Here is a 14,449-nt window from a genome sequence, read left to right as displayed (position 1 = left end):
TCTCACTAGCCCAGCTCTCTTTAAAACCTAATGACCAGTAGGATATAATAAACAGATATCATGTTTCTATAGCCACTATTAGAACACCATATGGCTAGTACCTTCCCAGACATATTTACCTTCTCATGTAAGCTGCACACCAACATGGGTTGACTCTTCAACCTTATTACACCTGTAAGCAAACTCTCATCATTTGTGTTGGCAGTCACTTGCTCTACTGCTGAACCATTCTTCTTCCATAACAGCTATAAGAAATACTGTATACTTTCAGTATACTCATAGCTATGATAAAACAAAAGTTTCTAATATGTTGCTATCGAAGACCTTATAATTTTTAATGTTGTCATGTTTTATATTCATTTATTGTATTTAGAGTTATACCATAATAACTAAATATTTGCTTAATTGCTGTTCCCAGAGGTTCCAGAACCTGTACGCAGCTTATGAACAGGAGGATGACTCAGAGAAACAGCAGCTGGTAGCCCTCCACCAACAGCACGTACAGGCCGCCCTGAACGAGAAGAAGAGAGAGGCCATGGATAAATACATGAGTGCTTTGGAGAAGGGAGATGTAAGTTCTCTTTGGGTTTTCTTAATACTTTTTAAAAGCCGTACAACTAAAATCTTGTCACAAATACACGTATCTCAATCCCATACTTTACTCATATGTAGTCATGCCGACTATATCATAGCACCACTAGGAGAATTGTTCTACTAAATCACAGAAAGTTGTGCTTTGTTCTGCCTTTCAAAATGTCAAAGTTTGTTCATTTAAATCACAAACACCTATAACTTTTTGTTTTTTATAACAAAGCAAGCATTAGGTAGGAAAAATGTTATTTTGTTTTTAGGCATTGTATTCTATATCCTTGTTTTTTCTATTAGACATTGTCTAAACATTTATCTTACTAAAATGGGAAATGTAAGTTTATATATATATATATTATTAACTTGATTATAATTGTGCTTTTTAAGGAAATAACAATATATTTAAATAGAAGGTAGACTGCTGCTGATGTTAAATTTTAATTAGTGCTCTCCAAATTACTTGATTAGAATGCTGTGCCCGTACAGGTTGAGAGGATCATCCGCTACCTGCGCGGCTACATCAAGGCGGAGGAGAAGGACAGGATGCACACTGTCAACCACTTCGAGCACGTCAAGTACTCCAACCCCCAGGAGGCCGCCCGCATCCACCCCCTCATCATCAACCACCTGAGGCTGTCCGAGCAGAGGATCGACCAGGCCCTGCAGCTTCTCACACGTTACCCTGATGTTGAGGTCAAGGTCAAGCCAGAGATTGGTGAGTAAACGACTGATTGGGTTATCTCGTTAGGAACATGTTTAGGCTGTTAACTTGGGGTGCTGTAACCTGTTGTCAATAATTGCTTGAGTTGCAGGCTGTTTCAGAGAGTCAATTACGGTGTTAAACACTTTTTTGTAATAATATATATACTTTTAACAGTAAAAAAATTCTAAAGTAAGTTGACAATCTTGTCAATAATTATACACTTTATTGTTCTAAAATATTCACTTCAACATTTAAATTTTTTTTTAAATAAGTTGACAATTATTTTATCAATAAGTATGTTTTTTGTTCTAAAATAGATACCTTTAATAGTAAAAAAAAAATTATAAAACTAGCTAGGCTGACAATTATGTTGCAAATTACAATTCCATCTTTATATTCTAAAATATATTTAAACAGTAAAAATTCAAAAAATAAGTTAAGAAAAAATTTAAAAAGACTATTTCCAAAAAATCAATCCAAAGTGATTTAGCAGGATTAGCAAGGGACTCCTCTAATATTTCCAGCTGATAAGGGTATGACCTGATCATAATATTAAGTGCAGAGCAAAAACTAATGTGTGCCATAAAAATAACAGCTTTGATTTAGAATTTTATTTACATATTGGATGGGTGAGTTCTCTTCTCTAACCATAAATTCCACCTGAGATGCTCATGAAATGTTTCATCCCACCCCAGATGAGTTCATGAAGAGGTTTGAGTCCATTGCCAACAGCATCAGAGATGTGGTTCTCCCTGAGATCAAGGTGGATGATGACAGTGACTCAAGTGAGAGTGATGAAGGTAGGCAACATGACTGTTTTTGCTCAAATTACTTACTTACTTAATCCTCATCACTCCCTGTGGAGTCTAGGGCAGCAACAAATCTCCACCATTCCACTCTGTCTTGGGCGAGCCACTTAAATTACAAGTCTCAAAATATTCACCTCCCCCCTCCCTTATGTGAGTTTTTAGTCTACTGTTCTCATTTAATATTGTCTTATACCTTTTTAAAAACGGTATTAATACTGCTAATGTTTTATTCAAAATAAAATAACCAAAACTATTAGTGAAAATCTTTTTGATGTAGGCTCTGAGTATTGGCTTATTCCTCTGGGAAATATTGTGTTGCGCCAATCAGAAAAAAAAATCAAGTAAATCTTAGCGCTGTTTATGTTTCTATAAAGCTATTACAGTATTGCATAAACAAACAAAAAGTTAATAGGCAATAGCATAGAAACTGTTACTAGTTAGTTGCACCTATCATTTTTCTAAATTATTGTTTTTGGGTATGATTTGTGTCATGTTATATATTACATAAAAATTTGTACTGCTCTCAGATAATTCTATATTTACACTCAAATGGTATTGTGTCAGTCATTCTGTAATTGACATTTGGTTTAGACATTTAAAATTCACCATCATAGAATATATCCTGTACTGAAAAATTAAATGACATGGGGAGAAGTCATTAAATGCTATATATTAATCATTAATGTTAATCTTTTGTATTTATGGGTGATTTGATAGGATACAATTGTATTTACCTTGTATCTCCTTTGGGAAATTCCCACCAGTCTCCCATAAGAGCTATTTCCCCATTCATTTTAACAAACACTGAATTCCATTGTTTCATAATATCTAGTATTTGTATATTCTATTTGGTGTTATTTACATTAAGTTTAGTTTATTAAAAAAAATTGTTAGTAGACTGTAATTGATTATTTTAATAGCACAAGTAGACTTGATGTTTGTTTTTACTAAGTGAACGTACTGATCTCCCTACTTCCAGTGACTGAGGCCCCTAAAGCAGCAGAGCCAGTCAACACCAACAACGACATCAACATCGATGAGAGCAATGACTTTGATGTCAACAACCAGGACATTGACACACAAGGGGATGACGTCCATGAGAATGAGCATGACTTTGAGAAGAAACCTTTCGTTGCCCACCGTATGGAGGACACCCATAGGGTTCAACAGGTAAGACGTTCTACTTACTTAAACCTGGATTTGAACTCGACTTTCTGGTTAGCAGTCTAACACTCTACCACCAGGCTAACTCGTCCCCAAATTTGAATTAGCACTGACAACATTTTGGCAGACATAACTATTGGGTTTATTTTTAAAAACCTGTCTGGTATTAAGATAATCTGGAATTACAAAAATTAACTCTGTTAGTTTTGCTTTCTAATACAGAATTAAAGCTACCAGTGTTTTATATACAATCTTCATTCTGCTCACTGTTTTCAAAGGTTTTTTTTTTTACAACTACGATTTGACTTCTTTTAACACAGCATTAATCTGAACAGTGAACGTAGTTCAAAGCTAATTCAGGACTAGCTGTAGACTGTTGTATAAAATATAACTCATTGCTATGTTAGTTTAATTTTTCTTTGAGGTCTAAAATGCTCATCTAAAGACTGATACATTGAATTATCTCTCTACTAGGCCTAAAATACTTACCTTTACACTGTTGTATAAAATATAACTCATGTGACATTAACTTAACCTCTCTGTGTTATGCGATTACCAGGGCCTAGCCGATGTTGAATTAATCTCTCTGATGTCTGAAATACTTTTAGACTTGTATAAAATTGAGCTCACTGTGACGTTAACTTAACCTCTCTGTATCATGCGATTACCAGGGCCTAGCCGATGTTGAATTAATCTCTCTGATGTCTGAAATACTTTTAGACTTGTATAAAATTGAGCTCACTGTGACGTTAACTTAACCTCTCTGTATCATGCGATTACCAGGGCCTAGCCGATGTTGAATTAATCTCTCTGATGTCTGAAATACTTTTAGACTTGTATAAAATTGAGCTCACTGTGACGTTAACTTAACCTCTCTGTATCATGCGATTACCAGGGCCTAGCCGATGTTGAATTAATCTCTCTGATGTCTGAAATACTTTTAGACTTGTATAAAATTGAGCTCACTGTGACGTTAACTTAACCTCTCTGTATCATGCGATTGCCAGGGCCTGGCCGATGTTGAATTAATCTCTCTGATGTCTGAAATACTTTTAGACTTGTATAAAATTGAGCTCACTGTGACGTTAACTTAACCTCTCTGTATCATGCGATTGCCAGGGCCTGGCCGATGTTGAATTAATCTCTCTGATGTCTGAAATACTTTTAGACTTGTATAAAATTGAGCTCACTGTGACGTTAACTTAACCTCTCTGTATCATGTGATTGCCAGGGCCTGGCCGAGTCAGCAGCAACAAGCAGCCAGGTTGGCAGCACTATAGGCATCGCCTTGGGCAGCGTCAGTGTGTTCGTCATCATCGTGGTGGCCATCATCATGCTGAAGCGCAACAAGACGAGGCAGTCAGTCACACACGGTTATGTGGAGGTCAGCAGCTTTTTCTATTATTTTTTTTTTGTGCTCTCTGGTTCTTATACTATCCAGTAGAAAGCAACGTTATCCCTACCTGAGAACATGTATTGCTAAAGTGATGTTTCAGCTTAAATTACCTCATCCAATCGAACCTGCTAAATGCTCTGAATGGAAATTACTTCACTTGAAATTGCACCAAAATTAAATTATATTTAGATTTGTAACCACCTACTAGGTTCTAGTAGTCATACAAAATTTGGAAAATTTTCTTTTTCTGAAATTACTAATAAAAGAACAAAAAAAGGTTTAATTTCATTTTTAACAACCTATTAGTAATCATACATAATTTATAAAGCCCTAATTAGCCCTATCTATAATTTTATTTATTGCTTGAAATACCATTTTTTAGAGCAATCATTTAGCTAAGTTTGAATAAAATTTATAATAAGCAGTAGCCCAATAGAGTGTTTATTATCAAAACAATACCTAGCCTGAAAATGTATACCCTTTAATAAAAATGTAATTAATTTGATAATTTAAAAAACTTAACACCAATGTTAGAGTAAGAAAATATAAGATTGTTTTTTAAAAATTAAAACTAGTGACATTTATTTTTACAGGTGGACCCATCAGCCTCCCCTGAGGAAAGACATCTAGCCAACATGCAGATGAATGGATATGAGAATCCTACATACAAATACTTTGAGGTAAAAATCACAGTAATTAAATACACCTTTGATAAAATGTATGTCATTAATCTAAAAAATTATCACTAGTGTAATCAGTTTTAAGACTACCTGAAAAACCTCAAAATCAGCCAACTTTGCTTAGCAACTGTTTCCATGAATGTCAAAATTTAGTTACAGCTGAGGAAATGTAGTTAATTTTAAATTTATGGTTAGTAGTAATAGTAATCAGTTCTCAAAATAATACTTGTAAGTTAACTTAAGAAATACTAAAATAACATAAAATTAGCTTACTTTAGTGTAGTTTGGTTAAGCAAATTATATTAGATAAAGGCAAGGTCACAAATAGAGATGAATTCTACATCACTTTAGGGAATTTTACTTTTTTTCTTAGCTTTGAAACAATATAACTTAGCCTCAATGATGATTAGGGGACGAAGTGGTCTAGCGGTAGAGAGCTGGACTGCTAACCCGTAAGTCTCGAGTGCGAATCCAACCCAACTCTGATGGGTACCTAACTCATGTTAGGAAAAGTAAAGTAAAGGCGGCAGGGCATAGTGCTGACCACACTATCTCTTCATATTCCGAGCTCACAGAAACAAGTGAACTCTACTTCACTTGCCCTATAGACCATCAGGTTTGAGAGGGAACTTTACTTTTCAATGATGATTTGTGCTTTTCCGATTAAAATAATTAAATCTGTATCCTTTTTTCATACACACAGGTACAGAACAATCCCAAAGCTTGAGGATCGTCACCCTCTGTCATCATCCATACATGATGTTTAGCTCTGTTACAACTTGTGTGCATCATTGTTGGACAATTTTGAGACATTTTCTCAGCTAAAGTCTCACCCATTCAACCAGGAAAACTAATAGTGATAGAACACAATTTACTTACAACTTTTGGATGCTAAAACATTTTTTAAAAAAAATAAATTTCAAAACTGGATATTAATTTTACAGTACAAAAATTTCTATTCATTAAGATTTAATTCAGAAAATAATGTACAAACAATACTGTCAACATCACTTCTTCAATAGAAGACTCATCTGAACATTAATTTCATCAATTTCTTGGAAGCACATACGTGTCATCGTACCATACTCACCATTCGTCATCATCAGCAACGTGAAATCATCTTCCCCCTCAACATGTTTTTACTCGTGGTCTTTATTTTTGTTTCCCATTTTATTCTAACTTGGAACAGTGTGATATGGAGGTTAAAGCCGGACAGTGATACTCTTGCCCATTTGTCATGGAATTTATTAGAAGGATAAATAACAGCTGGATGCAGCATTTTAAACTGCATGATTTAAAAAACTAAATTTCAGTTTTTAAAATATATCAGAAAAAATTCCAAATTCTATTAAATTTTTTTTGAAAAGTTTCAAATTTAATATTTTTTTCAGGTTGCAAGGAAAAACCATCCTGTCCTATATATTTTTCAGCTCTGAATATACATGCTTCAATTGCTTATCTACTTTGTGTAAATTCCATAATAAATGCTTTGTTTGTTTACTAAAGAAAATAATTGTTCTGTGACTATATAGCTTAATTATGTATATAGCTGGTTCATACCTACACATTTCATTCCAACTCAAAATTTCGGACTAAATATGTTTATTCTTCAAAAACTTATTTTGAAATTTTAATTTAAAATAGACTTAAAGAGTTATAAATTCAGTCTCAAATGACCAGTTGTTTCTCAACGAAATAAACTTAGAAAACTAGCTAAGTCATAGAAAGAAAATCAATTGAGTTTGTTACAGTGGAGTCTTTGAGTTGTGTCAAGAAATGTGCCTCCATCACTAATTGAATATCACCAACCTTCACCCACATCTCAGTGTTATTTTTGCTGTTTTAGGTGTTTTACTCATCATTTGGTCCCCAGCGGTAGAGTTTTTTTCAGTGGTTTCATGTGAGCAAATCGAAGAATTTGATGTTTTTTTTTTTTTGTCTAGGTGTATTTTGTAGATCACTTTTTTTGTGTCGTAGCAAGAGCATTGTTACCTCTATACCTATGTAATGTATGTATATGCTATCATTTTTACAAGAACATATTCACGCAGTGGTATGGCATTAGAGATGGTGGGTTACTTTCTATTTTGTCTTTCTTTATAATTTTTTTTTCTTCTATAGACCAAGTTGTACAAATTTTTGTTTTCAATTCTACATGTCATAAGCACAATTTCTGCTATTAACAGTTAAAAGATCATTGAATTTAAAATATTTTTAACACAAATTTCTAAACTTTTTTTAGATAATTTTAATCTACAAGCTAATTAACTGTTAAATATGTATAGCTTTAGTTGTTAAGAGTTTGAAAACCATTTTTTCCTTCTACTTTCAATGTAATTGTTATACTTGTGTTAAGCTTGTTTATACATTAATTAATTAATTAGATCACCTTTTAACTCCAGACCACCTAATTTATGTAAATATTAATAATTTAACTCATACTTTTCAAGCTTCTTTGACTAATTTTTTTTTTTTTTTTTAAATTTTTTCAAGTACAATAGATTAAAATAAATAACTTTTTAGCTTAATAACAAAGATAATTTATAAATTGGACAGGTATTTCCTTCAACACCTGTATTGTTCAGCCTGGTCAAAGTGTTAAGTGAAGATCACATAATGTAACCATCTACAACAACCATACTCTTGTGTTCTTTAACTGTCTGGCCATTGGTTGTTTTTTTTTCTTGTAACTGGGTGATTGGGAGCCAGCAGAACATTCCAGTTCCAGGAGAGTTTCATTACAAAGCTGCTGTTGAACTTTACCCTACAAAAATATTCAAACTATAATCCTTGATTAACATTATTGGAAATAAAAACTTTTAAAAATTGGTAATGTTAATTCTGTATAAGCCAACCAGATACTAGTGAAAAGTGCTGTGAGAAAAAAAATGGTTGTGTTGATAAAACAAATGCATTCCAATATATAATAATAAAAATTGTTGTTTCTAGTGCAATAGATGAATTGTTAGATATTTAACTATCTAGTTTTGTGGGCTTAAAAGCCTAATTCAAGGTGGTTGAATTTATGCTCCCCTCTTTGTTAATGAGATAAAGGGAAGTAATGCATCATCATCTTGAAGTACAAAATTTTGTAAGAGTTATCTGGATTGGCTTCTACTGAATTATCATGTATTTATTAAATATGGACTTTGTTTTGGCCTACAAACTTGAAGAATTTTTTACATTAAAGTAAGCACATGCATTCCCCAGCGCACTGCGGCTGTGAATGGGTGTGATATATTATTTTATTTTTTCTCCTCCTTGTTCCCCTAATTTTTGTATGTGTACCAGTCATTGTAAGCAAATATTACAGTTAACTCTATATTTATTATAACAACTGTCATCATTTTATCTAGATCTGGAAATGGCCATGTAAATTTTGTTTTTTTATTACCTGAGATGTAGAAGCAGATACAGATTCAATGTTTCCCCACAGGATATTTTTTTTCATTTTACTCTAGTTTGTGTTCAAGATAGGTCATTAATTTGCTTGATGTTTTTATTAAACAGTCGCAGATTAACAAATAACTGATGGGCTTTAATGGAATGAGGTTTTTTTTTTAATAACAAAAGATGTTTAATGAGTTGATGTCATATTTCTGTGCAGATTCTGCTTCTTTCAATAAAAACTTGTGAATGTATTGTCTTAAGCTATGTATATCGCTTTGATTAGAAATAAAAACACCATTTCCACTAAAAATAAAGTTGCCCTGTTGTTTTCTCTCTTGTGATGTTAACTCTTTTCTTTGTATGTTTTAATTAGATTTTTACTTTTCAGAAACATTCTCAAAAAATTACATTAATATTTGAGATGATGTAAAACTTAATTGATGGTGTGTCTGAGTAGTAGAGAATGCTAGTAGAACAGGCTTGAAAAGCTGGTTCCAAATAGTCGTTGCCAGAAAGCATATTTGTTTTCATTTGTGAAAAAAGTACAAAATAAAATTCCGGTTTTATTAAGGCTAGAGAAATTGAAACAAATAATTACTAGTAATATAAATAAGCAACACTTATTTTTTATTTGGATTAGTTGAGCCAGGATGTTGTGGTGATAGGGGATGTTATATTATTTAATATAAATAACTACTAGAATATATCCCATTGACAGCTATTGTTTATTTTACTACAGGAAAAAAAATTGTGATTTTCGTTGTTTTACTTTCCCTGGCAAATCCGGTTGACTTCAAGGAGAGGTTGGGGGCGTTTTTAAAAAATATTTGAATTGATAAAATAATTCAAAACGGCTTTTCCACGGCTTATATTGAATACAACATTTTTTTTTTACAAATGTTACTATAAAGAAAAGCGTGGGTCTCCTCCAAAATTATTAGTAAAGGTATCCAATAGATAACAAAGTGACCCACGCTTTTCTTTATTGTAATTTAAATAGTGGTGTTATTATATTTATTTTTTAAAATCCGACAGGGCACTTCCCGGCGCCACAGGTGCCGGTTGGCCGCAAAGTCCACGACAAGAGGGTCAAAAATGTCCTCGACTGACTGACGCCTTATTGAGCTATATATCGAAAAAACTATTGCCGAACGACACCCCCCCCCCCCCCTTCTTGATATTTTGTGAGGTGGTACAAAAACGCCTAGGGGTGTCAGAAAAAACTCGCCATATCCGGGAAAAATTTGCAAAGAGGTCAAATTTGATTAGTCTTCCCTATACAACATTTGTAATTTATGTGAAAAACAAGGTAATTTTAATACAGATTTCAGGGTACTTAGCCTCTGTACATCTGGCTGATTTTTTTTGCACGCACCTCTATAGATAACTAGGCTACACGGAAAATTTGTTGGTCAGACTGTAAGCCATCGATGAGGGCTTAAAAATAACTGCCAGTAAAATTCTCCTTATGTGAGCTATATTGCCGAACGAACCCCATAAGGGGTCATCGATAAATGACGTCACGCTTTTTTGGACAATTTTTACCTCCCCCCTTCCCCTCCGTCAGACATCGTCACAAAAAGCCAGACCCCCCCCCCCCCCTAAAATGACGTCACACCTCATACTACAACCTCCCCCCCCCCCTCAAAATTGCAGTTGATTTTTTTTTAAACATCGATATTTTTCCAAAATCTTGTCTGAACTCTGTCAAAATAGAGTATTTTAATCGATTCCTATTACAACTTATTAAAACAGTTTTCTAAAACGCGAAATAACGTCTGAAATTCGTTTTCTAACATTTCACACACCGTCACAAAATTACGTCCACGAGTCTACTTTGTACTTTACGACATAGCCCCCCCCCCCCCTTAGAAAATTTTAAGTGCTTTCCCCCCCCCCCCCCCCCCCCCCCCCCCCCTCCCGGGGGGAAAAGTTTTGAAAAAAAAACACTGAAAAAAAGTTCTTGTAGTGTTCGACTCTCTGCAGTCCTCCCAAGGTGTGTTCCAAAACGGAACTTACCTGTTTTAAGCTTGACTGTCCAGTAGCGTAGCGAGGGGGGGGGGACGGGACATATGTACCCGGGCGCCGACCTTAGGGAGCGCCAAAATGGGTTGGAAAAATAAATTGAAAGTTTGAGGGGGGGGGGGTGCAAATCGAGAGTTTGAGGGGGGGAGGGGTGCAAATCGAAATCTTGAGGGGGGGGGGGGGGGTGTGCAAATCGAAAAGCTTGTCCCCGGGCGCCGGGGAGGGTCGCTACGCCTCTGTGACTGTCTTTAGTTATAAATATAATTGTAAAATGTCTAAATTGTGTGATTATGTAACGATTTTTTTTTTGTTTTTGAAAAACAAGAGGTTATAAATGTTATAGATTCCAGCCTAAAATTGTTATATATGAATCCTTTAGGAGAGGGTCAAAAATATGAAAAGACAATTAATTAGATGTTTAATTTACGACTAAGACTGTAAGACTTGTGTCTACAAACATTAAATATTGCAATCTACAACGGCTACTGATGTATTTGTTTTTCAACTTGGTAATGCTAAGAAAAACCTACCAAACTATTTTGTTTTGAACTTAAGCTCTATATAATTTTTTACAGTAACAAATAATAAATAATAACTTAAAGTTGTATTTATGTAAGCGGTCAACCTAAGGTGCAGGAATTTAAATTGAATGTAAAGTTAAGCAACGAATTATCTCCCATTTGAAAATCCAAATAACAAAATTTTATTCAAGGGAAGTAACTTTCACTAGAATTGCTAAATTAATCAAGTGTAACTAAGACATGTTTGAAAAACACAATAAAACGCTCTAAATTTCATTACGTAATGATTATAACAAACCTTTTTAATTAGCTATGTAACCTAGTTAAAACCATATATTTTACCCAGTGAATACGTAACTGTATGTTTTGTTTGAAATTCTAAAAACGGTAGCTTTATTATAACATACATCTATTCAACTTTGATAAAAGACATTTCAATGTGGTTCGCCTTAATACGGATTTATCTAAAAATTTTGGATCCCCTAAATAAAGGGATGTCTTTCAAAAACTAAAACATAGGTCAGGGGTCGGCAACCTGCGGCTCGCGAGCCGCATGCGGCTCTTTTGATGTCGAGGTGCGGCTCTCCAGTTCCATAGACAAATATTAATAATTATTTTATTATTTTATTTTCTTCTTGAAACTCATAAAAATATTAGTCTGCAACACTCGGTAATGAACGATATAATAATAAACATAAACAATAAAAACTCACTATTCTATTTGCGATTTTCACATTTTATTTTCGCAAATATCCCCCCATGAGTACCCTCAACAGCTTTCTAAAGTTTCATGGCGATCGGATGAAAGGTGTAGTAATGAATAAAAGACAGACAGACACACACTTACATATTAAATACATTGCTTTAAATATATATATATATATATATATATATATATATATATATATATATATATATATATATATATATATATATAATATATATATATATATATATATATATATATATATATATATACGTAATCCTAATCAAAGATCATAATATTAAAATAAAAATGTTTGTGGCTCTTTAAAAGCTGGGAAATTTTGAAAATTGTAACTTTTGGCTCTTCTGTCTCAAAAGGTTGCCTACCCCTGACATAGGTAGATCTTATTGTTTCAGACATTGCTAGAATTATTGATTAAATATTTTAAAAATTATAATTTTGAAAAAAAAAACAAAGTTTACAGTTAGTTATAAATTCCATCCTGTTTAATATATATTAATACTTTAGGAGTGGTAATATAGATTCCTAAAAAAACTAAAGATTTTTCAACTGAAGAACGCCTGCTTTTCTTAGTAGTGTGTTCCGTACTGAATTGAAATCATCTAACTTACGACTACTCGATATACTCTACTACATTCACAAGACATATCAAACTTCGATACCTAAACATAACTAGACTCGATGCTCCAGAACTACGACACCAACTTGTTTCACTTCACCAAGCTCTACAACAAATGCGACAATGTTTGTATACATTGTATACTATAATTTTTTTTCTATATCAATTAAAACATACATTTTGTTTTTGTTACAACTGAATTATTCTGTACGAGCCGACCCGCAGCGTATCATACGCCGCTATTTAGTTGTTTTATTTTCTACTTTTCAGTAATTCATAATTTGTGAATTCGACAGTACCAATGCTGCCACTGAAAATATTTGCTTTAAAACACTAACCCCCCTTTCCCCTAACCCCGACCCTACACCCCCCCCCTCCCCCCCCCCCCCCCGTGAAAGCAGCCTCCTCTTAGTTATTTCTTAGTTACCTCCTGTAAGTTTAAAATCGAACTAAATTATCTGCCCCTAATAGAAACCCGACTCTACGGCTCTACGAAACGATTGTAAACATTTAGCTTTGTAAACATTTAGCGTGACCACAGCTCACGCCAGACAATGTGGGGGTGGGGTGGGGGGTGGTAGTGATAGTGATAGAGAGAAAGAGAGGGGACTGCAAGGAGGCGCTTGCAGCTTGTTTTCTAACGGCTCCCAGAAGAGAATTATATATATAGATTTTTACATTTTACCTTTAATCCCTTAGCTTTAATGTAACTTGGTAACTTACGTGAAATGCTACCAAACAATTTGTGTTACTTTCCCCTTATTTTCATCAATATTTTTTACTTATTCGTTGGTCTTCGCCTTTTATAGTCGCGCTTTCATCAATTTCACCTGCAGGCCATTTATTAAAAAAAAAATCTTCTAAGATTCCTCGTATCCCCAATTTTACTCGCATTTCAAAGGTAAAATATCTTTCGCTCAATGGCAGGTTCTCGTACATCAGGACACTCGTATTTCGAGGTACCATTTAATCTTAAAATTCAACTTTGATAACAAGGTGGGGGGGGGGGGGGGGTGTCAGAAAAATAAACTGCGAGTCGTATTGGTTTTGAGTAGTGAAAAATCTAGTTATGCCCCTTGATTAACTTAGATTTTAAAATGTCGAAGGGTGGTAGTCGTTGGGCGATTGGTTGGTTCAAAGGTTGAAAAGCTACAAAATAGCAGTGTATTTCAAGAGTTTTCTGGTTTTCTACATTGTAACTCAAACTAATCTGACGTATGGCATAATTTGCTATAACGCATCCCCTCTCACGGCCGTGACCTAGAGGTAGAGCGCTAGACTACTAACAGAAATTCTCAAGTTTGAATCAGGGTTCAAGTCAGAGGCGTAGCGATGGGGGCGGGGTGGGGGGGGGGGGGGTGCCGGGGGGGGGGTACATATGTCCCCGGGCGCAGACCTTAGGGGGCGCCAAAATGGGTTGTAAAAACAAATTAAAACGTCAATTTAGCTGTATTTTAGCAGTTTTGAGGAGGGGGGGGGGGTGGGGGGTGCAAATCGAAAGTTTGAGGTGGGGTGCAAATCGAAAGTTTGAGGGGGGTGGGGTGCAAATTTAAAATGTGCTCCCGAGGGGGTCGCCAAATTAAAAGTTTGTCCCCTGGCGCCGGAAGGGTCGCTACGGCCTCTGGTTCAAGTCAGTAGAATGTCACTGAGTCCACCCAGCTCTAATGGGTACCTGACTCACGGTAGAGACAGTAAAGTTCTGACCACACGGTCCTTTCATATGCCGAGGTCACGAAAACAGGGAAACTCTACTTCAATAGTCCCCAGTGGACTGTCAGGTTCGAAAAGGGAACTTTACACTCTCTCTCCGTCCAGTTACACAAATAC

The 14,449-nt window shown here is 34.7% G+C and overlaps 1 protein-coding gene across 3 annotated transcripts in view; it reads left to right on the top strand.

Annotated features, from left to right (window-relative positions):
• LOC131953696 (amyloid-beta precursor-like protein) overlaps positions 1 to 8,901 on the top strand; it is a 54,954-nt gene extending 46,053 nt beyond the window's left edge. For 2 of the 3 annotated variants that reach the window (XM_059317007.1, XM_059317006.1), the window contains exons 8-14: positions 419 to 571; positions 1,057 to 1,303; positions 1,987 to 2,091; positions 3,080 to 3,270; positions 4,496 to 4,648; positions 5,254 to 5,340; positions 6,044 to 8,901. In XM_059317007.1, the coding sequence (XP_059172990.1) occupies positions 419 to 571; positions 1,057 to 1,303; positions 1,987 to 2,091; positions 3,080 to 3,270; positions 4,496 to 4,648; positions 5,254 to 5,340; positions 6,044 to 6,067 (960 nt within the window). In that variant the 3' untranslated portion in view covers positions 6,068 to 8,901. The remainder of the gene's footprint in view (positions 1 to 418; positions 572 to 1,056; positions 1,304 to 1,986; positions 2,092 to 3,079; positions 3,271 to 4,495; positions 4,649 to 5,253; positions 5,341 to 6,043) is intronic. The other variant, XM_059317008.1, reaches the window with a different exon arrangement.
• The last annotated feature ends 5,548 nt before the right edge of the window (positions 8,902 to 14,449 follow it).

Source organism: Physella acuta, unplaced genomic scaffold (genome assembly GCF_028476545.2).
Source record: "Physella acuta isolate Inbredline_101_S28 unplaced genomic scaffold, ASM2847654v3 ptg000940l, whole genome shotgun sequence".
NCBI classification, from domain to species: domain Eukaryota; kingdom Metazoa; phylum Mollusca; class Gastropoda; family Physidae; genus Physella; species Physella acuta.
This window is presented reverse-complemented; position numbering and strand designations above follow the sequence as displayed.